This window comes from Syngnathus typhle, linkage group LG2 (assembly GCF_033458585.1).
Source record: "Syngnathus typhle isolate RoL2023-S1 ecotype Sweden linkage group LG2, RoL_Styp_1.0, whole genome shotgun sequence".
NCBI lineage: Eukaryota > Metazoa > Chordata > Actinopteri > Syngnathiformes > Syngnathidae > Syngnathus > Syngnathus typhle.
Genome location: NC_083739.1, coordinates 11,456,939 through 11,465,975, shown reverse-complemented (window position 1 = coordinate 11,465,975; position 9,037 = coordinate 11,456,939). Strand labels below are relative to the sequence as shown.

Here is a 9,037-nt window from a genome sequence, read left to right as displayed (position 1 = left end):
GAATTGGCTCGTCCCTGTGCAAATACAGTGTCTGGGTCCGCCTGTCGCAACTCATCTGTCCTCGGCTCCAATCCCCGCCTTCCCTTCTTCCGTATATAACTGCCTTTTGCTTGCAGGATGGGAATGGACCAAGAAGAAAATGAACATTTGCATCTAAATGGAATGCTTTTCCCCCTTCTATTTGTTTGGTAATGACGTGGTTATGTGCAGGTGGATGCATCGTCTCCTTCTGTCGGCTTCATCTTCAAACAAATGTTCTGTCCCGGCTGATAGACACACGGGCTCAACTATACGGTCCAAACAACTCTGGCCAGGTAGTTCATTTCCTCCTATTGCTTTCTGGGTGAGTAAAATCAAATACGACATGCAGTCTGTATTGGGAGGTCGAAAAGAATGCTTTGTTTTAATGAGCTTAATTTGAGCAATGTTGAGGTGCTCTTTTCAAATGGCAAATTTGTCTGTTTTCCTTATTCCCGGGTAAGCCTGGAAGATTAGGAGAGTCACAACAACGCTCCTCAGTTAAAAGCTGGTTCAAAACAAACCTCTTGTGTTCCCAAGAGGTGCTCGACATTTTTCAGTGCAATGAGGACTAATGATTGCTTAGAAAATGGGGGGGGGGGGGGGGGACCCTTTCAACTCCTCCGCCCCATGCAACAAAACCTGCTGTAACAATTAGCAATTTTTTCACCACTAGTTTCTTACCAGAGCAAATTAAACTGAGCAGTATTTTACATTTACTTCAGCAGCAAAACCAATTTTATGACATTGCGCAATGATCATGGCACTTGACTAAGCATTAGGTGGCCATCATGTCATCTCTAATCCCTTAGCTTTCACATCGAATCTCTAAAAAGGACATCTAGTTTGAAAGTATGATCAAAATTCTAACATACTCAGTCATCTCGGTCATACTCTTGGTCAAGGCTGTTGTCGCCGTCTTCTATCAGGTCTTCGTCAGAGTCCTCGTCAGAGTCCTCTTCAAAGTCGTCATCGTCGTCTTCCGTGTTAACTCTGCCCGACAGGACGTCCTCGATCCAGTCCTCTAGCTCCTCGGCAGTGGGCAGGTCTTCGTCGTTGGACATGTCTAGCCACACACTGTCGGCCTGGAGTGCACAACAAACATCTCTTAAAGGTCTAGATTTTTTTTTTGTACGGTACACGAGTAGAGTTTGGCTTACATCTGTGACGTTGACCACACCAATCTGAGGCCTGAACAAGTCCAACTTGAAGGTCTTTTCCCAGTAAGTGGTGAGCTAGACAATATGAAACAAGTTGCGCCTCAGTGCTCACTTTGAGCTGTGCTGACTAGAGATGGAAGTCACATGACTCATTTCCAAGTCAGCGCAAGACAATCTCAAAGAGTTCATTTGCATCTCTGATTGAAAGAAATTGTGAAAATGGTAAATAGCAATCAAATAAAAAGGACCAACCAGAGGGAAGTCATCCGGATCAATCCAGACAATGCTGAGATCCGGGTTGTTGGTGTTGTCTCTCGCCACGTCCTTTAAGATCTCCAGGAATTCATAGCCGTCTAAGAGTTGAAGGTGGAAAGGTGGAGAGGCACAACAATTTACAGGTCATCACCTTCTGGCCCTGAAGGAGAAGAAAATATTTACAGACCTGGATCCTCCTCTTCGGCAAATGCGACAATATGGATTCCATCCGTGTCATCCTCCTGGAGGTGAGCAAAAGGTTGAGCAAGTTCCATGATTTTCAACTGCATGCGTCACAGCCCGAGAGGTTGAATTCTATTTACCCATGTCTCAAACATGTTCTCTGCCCGGAGCTTCCTCAGAGTGGCCCTGCAAACATTTGCAATCCAGCGCCAGTTTTGAACAATATGAGTAAAAAGTAGCATATGAACCTCCTGTGTTGATTGACAAAGTCTACAATCTCCGTTTCAGATAGAGGTCTGCCAGGCAGGACAACGGGCTCCTCCATGAAGGGCTCATAAAAATTCACCTCGTTCATCTTGAGGGAGAGATGTTTGGCCACCTGAAAGAATGCAAATTCTTCTGAGAACTCACGTGATGCATTTGTTTTGTCTCGTGTATTTTGCACTTACAGATTTATCAAATGTGGCAAAGAACTTGATGTACGGTTGAAAACGCTCCGAGGCCTCCTGAAAAGCTTTGTAGTCTGAGAGGCGGGAAGGGAGAGTTAGTGGCAGTACTCTCGCATTTCCAACAATATTACTACTATAAAGGAACACGACCTGGCTCCTCTGCCAGTGTAGAAGAAGTAAGATCTTGATTAGAAAATAACTGAATCAAAAGAACAAAGCTGCAGTATGACCTAGAAGTTAGCAAACGAGATGCTATTTAAAGCCTCTCATGAGAAAACCCACACAGTAAAATCAGGTGACAGAGCTCGAGATCCCATTAAAGGTCTTCTGGGAGACAGCACGGAGCTATTAGAAGACACAATTTTTTCGTTCCAGTTTGATAAGTAGCGGCGTTACATGGTGGTAAACTAACATAAATCCTCTCCTTTGAAGTAACCAATGAGGCGAATGTCTTCCTCTATCCTTTCGAAAGCTCGGAGCTCCATTGCGTTGTTGATTATTTCCACTGGGTCCTCCAGCACCTGCGGAAGGAGGTGGACAGTAAAAAATTGCAAGGAATGATAATGTTTTATTCTTTTCTCAATAAATATGTGTATTGGATTTTAAATCTTGGAATTATGCTACATGTGTGCCAGGTCCACTCACATCTAGAAGGAACTCCACAAGAGTGTCAGCTGACAGTTCTCCATCAAACTCAATGATGCGATCATCCTTGAAGACATACAGGCTTCCCACCTCTTCGAGGCCTGACCAAAAACAGGTTCGATAAATACTCACTGGAAAATCAAGATACTCTATCTGGGTGTAATGGCTTACCGAGCTTCTTGGCAACTTTGGCATCTTTCTGAGCGTCCACCATCCCAAATCCAATATCTTTGTTCTCCAGTACCTGAGCTGTGAGCTGATAGTGTTCACATAGAGAAATCTGAAAACTAAAAGCTATTTCCAGACATTGGAGAAAGTGCAAGTCGTAAATAATTTTTGAGGCTTAACTTTCAAATTATTAGATGACACTATTTTCTTCTTTTTTTTTTTTTTTTCTCCCTCAGATATTTCTCACCTCGAGGACCAGCTCGGTCATCTGGAAGCGCTTCTGCAGGCCTTTGTTAGCAGGCACGGGCTCGTGGTAGAACAGACAAAGCAGGTCAAATCTCTTCAAAGCCTTCTTGTAGCTGCGCTCGTTGATGTCCAACACTCTGTCCCTGCCATCAAAGTTGGGAAATTCAAGACCTTCCTCTGCCCCGCAAAGCAAAACAAAATGAAGGCAGAGGGTGCAAAGCAGAGACAGGTGCATTGTTGTCCAATGGGAGAGTGTTCAGGGAAAAGTCATCGGCACGTATCAAACTTTAAGGTGTAGCGATTCAAAAGGATTGCACCGATCGTATGACAAAGGCTCCACTTTTGTGCTCCTGTCAGCTATTGCTCTGTTTTCTCTCTACCCAACTGTATGAGCTTTCTCTCCTACTCTCTCCATCATCAAGTCAATCCCACTGGAGGCCTTTTTCCTCCTCCTCCTCCTTACCCACCTCCTATGCTGTCTGTCCATCCATCTTTCTAAACTAGCCATCTATCAATTCGTCCTTTCAGATTTTTTTTTGTGCTCTGAAACTAGTATGTCTTGGGGGGGGAACAATAATTTAATTCAATCAAATAAGAGGCTCCATTTTCTGGAAAACACGTTTGAGCTCATAGATCTAACTTTACGGTAGGGAAGGTTTTGTCGTGCGCGTTACCGTAATTCTTATTCTCAGAGAAAAGTAGTCGATTCCAGATGAATACACGCCTCTTCTAGTCTTAGACAAAGCTTTAATGTTGAGGAAAATGAAGCGGTGGTATCTGTGGATTTTTGTGTTTGTGCTTCAAGTGTGCATTTTGTCCTTGCGCTGTGAAGCAGGTACTATGTTGTGACTTTGTTTTTGTGCGTTTATTTAAAACTATTTCGGACGGTCGTTTCGTCACCTTGATACCTTTTGTCATTCATTAGCCCGCCAGCTAGCCAGCTAGCGCCGAACTAATCCATCTAAAGTAGAACCACTTGGTCACATTTACATGTTTTTTGTGTGTGTATTATTGCACATCGAAGTCCACATGACCCATTTAATGTTCTACTTTCTATTTGTTTTGCTCATCGTGGCTACATTGTTTACACGTGAGTTCTGCCTCAGACGGTTATCCAGTTACAATGTAGTTATGGTTATAGAACTTTTAAAATAAAAGTAAATCTCAAAAACCCACGTTATTGTCTGATGAAAACAAGTAAACACTAAAAGAACAGGGATGTGTATTTTCTCACATCATAATAAATTTAAAGAAAAAATGTAATGAATTTTAGTGAAATATGGTCCTGTTAAATTGAAGACAAATATAATTTTCAAATATATTTTGTCCTATGAACGGCAGGTGGTGGATACACAGATTAATTCTACATGGTGCCATCTAGTACACAAGCATGTACCGTAAATATTCTTCCTGTCATTTTGCTTGCACGAATAAATCAACAAAAATAGTTTATTTGTTGTAAATAAATTGTTACGGAAAACTTGTACGATTTCATGCGTTACTCTGCTATTTCTCTCTTGCTCCAGGCAAGCTGACAATAAGGGACATGATATCTAAGGCTCTTGGAGAATATACTCGGTGTAACTCTGCCAACTGTAGTTGCCATCTAAAGTGAGTGTGATAATCAGTCATCTAAACAATCATCTGCAAAGACTGATATGATTCTTATGACTTTTACGTGACATGTTTTTCCTACCTCAGGGTCTTGCAGCAAGACTTGGCTCCCTTTGGTGGAGGAATTTCGGAGAATGTCATGTCTTTGACAGTCCAAAGAGGGGTGGGCACCCACTACCAGATCATTGGGCATAAATTGTACAGGGAACATAACTGCATGTTTCCAGCCAGGTCAGTTCTGCCTAGTAACTGGCATCCAGTTGAAGCATACGGAGCCGCAATTGTGTAGTTTCTGTTTTGAAAGTGTGGTTTCTTTTTGTGTCTTCAGGTGCAGTGGCGTTGAGCATTTCATATTACAGGTGATTGACAAGCTACCCGATTTGGAGATGGTGGTAAATGTCAGGGATTATCCTCAAGTGCCCAACTGGGTGCAACCAACCTTGCCTATTTTCTCCTTTAGTAAGGTTAGCCTCGATTCCCATGGAAAGTTGTGAAAATTCCCAGAACCTTGCAACCGTGTGTGTGTGTGCACGAGTAGACTTCAGACTACCAGGACATCATGTACCCAGCGTGGACATTTTGGGAGGGCGGCCCTGCTGTGTGGCCCATATATCCCACTGGGCTTGGAAGATGGGATCTAATGAGGGATGATCTCAAAAAGTAAGATTTAAGATTTCCTTTCTGTAGCCTGCGTGCATTTGCTGAAGGCAGGCATAATGATTTTTTTAGGTCTGAAGCTCAGTGGCCCTGGCAGAAGAAAGAGTCCAAAGGTTTCTTCAGAGGATCTAGGTAAGTTTTCTTTTTGTTTGTATAGTAATGAACTGTTTTTTATTTTTACTTTTATTGCCCCCAACAAGTTATATATTTTTTAGGATTTATTATTAGAGGAGGGACCAAAATATTATTTATTATTACACCAGAATATTCAGTTTTATTGTGTGATGAACGCATTTTGCTCTTTTTTTTCCTCGCCTTGTAGAACAAGTCCAGAGCGTGACCCTCTAATTCTGCTTTCACGAGAGATGCCAGAATTAGTGGATGCAGAATACACAAAGAACCAGGCCTGGAAGTCTGACAAGGTCAGAGTCTCGTCATTCTTCTTTTTTTTTTCTACCTGTCACCTGTATTTAAAATGCGCTGCTTGTTTATGTCTCAAATGTTGACCCATTTATTTTAGGACACTCTCGGGAGACCACCAGCCAAAGAAATCCCACTGGTTGAACACTGCAAGTACAAGTAAGGCATATTTTCTGCCTGTTTTCTCTCCATGCTTGCATGAGTTGACATAGTAGAAGGGTTTGTTTACGATCAGAATCCTTTTTTTATTATTATTATTATTTTTTTAAGAATGGCTTGCATTTTGTTTCTTCCCCCTTCAGGTATTTATTCAACTTTCGAGGAGTGGCCGCCAGCTTTCGTTTCAAGCATCTCTTTCTTTGCGGTTCGCTTGTGTTTCACGTGGGGGACGAATGGCAAGAGTTTTTCTACCCGCAGCTCAAGCCCTGGGTGCACTACATCCCGGTGAAGCAGGATCTCTCTGATGTCAGGTACTGGCCAATGTCAATAACAAGTCAAGTATTGTCATAAACACATACATGCGTGTACTTTAATGAGTTTAACATGTTGGAAATGCCTTCTATTCACAGAGAATTACTACAGTTTGTTAAAGACAATGATTCCGTCGCACAAGAAATTGCCTTCAGGTAATTGTTGCTCACTGACGTTTGAGTCTCCAAACACATATTTTATTGTTATTTCTCATTTGCTCTTTGCAGAGGGATGGAGTTCATCTTGGAACACCTGCAAATGCACGATGTTTCCTGCTACTGGGAGCGACTCCTCACAGAGTTCAGTCAGCTTCTTACTTATCGACCCAAAAGACGCAACAACTACAGTCAGATAATGCACAAGCCCGGCAAGACAGAGCTATGACGAAGACACCGGCTGTGTCCGAGTGTGCACTATGTAGTGCGCTGTTAAGGGATTGGGCCATTTTGTAGGGGTGTCTGAATGTCCAGGGAGCGTAGGGCACTCGAAGTGACCCCCAATGCATTTGGAAAAGTAGAGACAGTGGCATATTTAGTGCCGGACTATCTCATGATTGAAGGGTTAGCGGACAAGGCCGGACATGCAGGACCTGTCAAGCTGTGATTGTAAACCAGGGGTGGGCAAACTTTTTGACTCGCGGGCCGAACTAGGTTCTAAATTTGGACCGGAGGGCCGGACAAGGAGCAGATGGACGTAGGCGTTGTGTGACGTCATATAAGCGACCTGTAAAGGTCATTGCATAAAAGATCTTGGCCTTTAGTAGGTAGTAAAGCATGGATATTCCAAACAATTTTTTTGAAAACAAATGCATTTATTAACAGCATTAAAAAAATAATAATTCACTAAAAAACTGCTATCAGTGATTCTCATAAAATACGACACTGTTATTATGAATAACAATCTCCATCACTTCAGTGCCTGCAGGTCAGATTAATGAAAGATGTTTATCTTATTAGATCACATCAAACGGCAAACATTCTGACCAAATATATCATCTTGAAGAATCGGTGAAAGCATACATCCAAATAAAGTAATCAAAACAGCAACACGGTGAGGGGTATCTGAAAATCAGAGCAGAGTTTTAACTCGCAAACACCTGGTAACAGAGGTGAGGAAACGGGAAACACCTCCTTAAAGTAAGCCTTAAGAACTTTACAGGTTAAGATTAGTCGCAAATAGGTGGTGCATCAATGTCCTTGAGCATCCTGCATTGTTTGAAAATGAGAATGGTCGCTAGTTTCAATCCCTGCTATGTGTACAAATCATATTCAAAATGCATTTTTTTACAATAAACTTGAGAGCCTCCCGTTCATTTTCAGTGGGAACAGTGTTGTTGGTCTCCCTTTTTTGCTAGTGCGTCATAGTCTGGAGTAAAATTTGTTGTGGCAATTCTTAGGCGAGATCCGAGGTGTTGGTCCGTTTACCTTGATCTGTGACGGGTTGATGTTGATGTGGCTGAACGTCACGTCGCGTACGTCGAGCCAAATTGTCCACTCTTTTTTAACATTCGGCACTCCTTTTTTTCGGGCCACTCATTTTAATGGAAGGATTCCAGGGGAAGGTTTGTGGGTGGCTTTAGCGCAAAACTGCATCTGAAAGCTCAGCGCGCGAATTATAAGAATGCTGTCGTCAAAGCCCACGCTCTAAATTCGGGACTGATACGAATAGAGCGAGAGTGCGCCAAGTCCGTACTACTGAGTACGTACACGCACTTGTGAGTGTGCACCGAGCTTTCTGACACGGCTTCCGGTAGTAAATGCGCAGGCGAGCGCTTCGCCATCTACTGGAAAAACGCAGTCATTGCAGGCAAAATGGCCAAAAAAAAAAGGTTTAATAATACAATTTGTTCAGGGTTGGCGGGCCGGATTAAACGGTCCCGTGGGCCGGATGTGGCCCGCGGGCCGTAGTTTGCCCACCCCTGTTGTAAACGGTACAATTGCTCAAGCAAGTTTTAACAAATGCCATTTGTCTATTAGAGGCTACTCCGATGTTCTCATTTCTTGGGGGAGCTAAAGCCCACATTAAAGGTGAAACAATAAGTTGAATATGTTGTAGTATTCACATTATAGTATTGTTTACTTGACCAAGCAGCTGTGGTGATGTATCTGGTCCAAGTATAGAACATGTCCTAGCTTTTTAGATAGTAGATCGTTTTTTTTTGTGGAGGAGACCCATATTTTCTGTATGTTAGCATTTACTTGGTACATATTTGAATTTGTTTGATACTGTTTTTACTGGATAAATACTCATGTTTGCAGATTGTTTTCTGTTTTACTACTGATGGAAAGAAGAGAGGGTGGATGGCGTAACAACAATTTAGAGGAGTTTGAGTGAATGTAGATTCTGATATAAGAAAAAAATAAATAAAATAAAAATAGCAACTGTCCAAATGTAACTTTTTTTTATCAGTTAACAACCGAGGCAAAGTTATGGAAACATGATTTTGCTTTGTTGTTTTTGGTCGCCATTGCAAATCAGAATATTTTCTTTATCTTACCCGGGTAAACAAAGGTTATATGTATAGGCCAGCTCTTAAACGGCATTCAAAATGTAACATGGTATTTTTATTTTAGTACAACCACAATGGAAGTTATGTAGAGATTTTTTTAATCGAAATATGTCAATTTTAATCAATCAGTACATCCACTTTGTTTGAGTTTTTTTTTTTACACAAATATCTATTTGTACAGAATGCTAGTGCTTTTGACACTTCTATGCATTCATTTCATTTTGAAAAACATTTTTACTCAT

The 9,037-nt window shown here is 41.9% G+C and overlaps 2 protein-coding genes across 6 annotated transcripts; one reads left to right on the top strand and one right to left on the bottom strand.

Annotated features, from left to right (window-relative positions):
• Window positions 1–241: 241 nt before the first annotated feature.
• Window positions 242–3,532, bottom strand: LOC133143633 (calsequestrin-2-like). The gene is made up of 11 exons (XM_061265698.1): window positions 3,126–3,532; window positions 2,882–2,966; window positions 2,711–2,811; window positions 2,478–2,586; window positions 2,066–2,139; window positions 1,865–1,995; window positions 1,757–1,802; window positions 1,621–1,675; window positions 1,431–1,531; window positions 1,179–1,253; window positions 242–1,103 (listed from the first exon to the last, which is right to left on the bottom strand). The coding sequence occupies exons 1-11, from the start codon at window positions 3,357–3,359 to the stop codon at window positions 894–896; spliced, it is 1,221 nt and encodes a 406-aa protein (XP_061121682.1). The 5' UTR covers window positions 3,360–3,532; the 3' UTR covers window positions 242–893.
• poglut1 (protein O-glucosyltransferase 1) lies at window positions 1,954–7,611 on the top strand. 5 transcript variants are annotated; one of them, XM_061265734.1, is made up of 12 exons: window positions 1,954–2,825; window positions 3,115–3,209; window positions 4,651–4,735; window positions 4,826–4,969; window positions 5,067–5,202; window positions 5,277–5,398; window positions 5,468–5,527; window positions 5,718–5,817; window positions 5,916–5,974; window positions 6,118–6,285; window positions 6,385–6,441; window positions 6,514–7,611. In XM_061265734.1, the coding sequence occupies exons 3-12, from the start codon at window positions 4,671–4,673 to the stop codon at window positions 6,668–6,670; spliced, it is 1,068 nt and encodes a 355-aa protein (XP_061121718.1). In that variant the 5' UTR covers window positions 1,954–2,825; window positions 3,115–3,209; window positions 4,651–4,670; the 3' UTR covers window positions 6,671–7,611. The 5 variants fall into 5 exon arrangements, with proteins under 5 accessions (XP_061121718.1, XP_061121727.1, XP_061121701.1 ...); XM_061265717.1 differs by lacking the exons at window positions 1,954–2,825; window positions 3,115–3,209 and adding exons at window positions 3,461–3,959; window positions 4,466–4,516; XM_061265726.1 differs by lacking the exons at window positions 1,954–2,825; window positions 3,115–3,209 and adding exons at window positions 3,461–3,959; window positions 4,466–4,521.
• The last annotated feature ends 1,426 nt before the right edge of the window (window positions 7,612–9,037 follow it).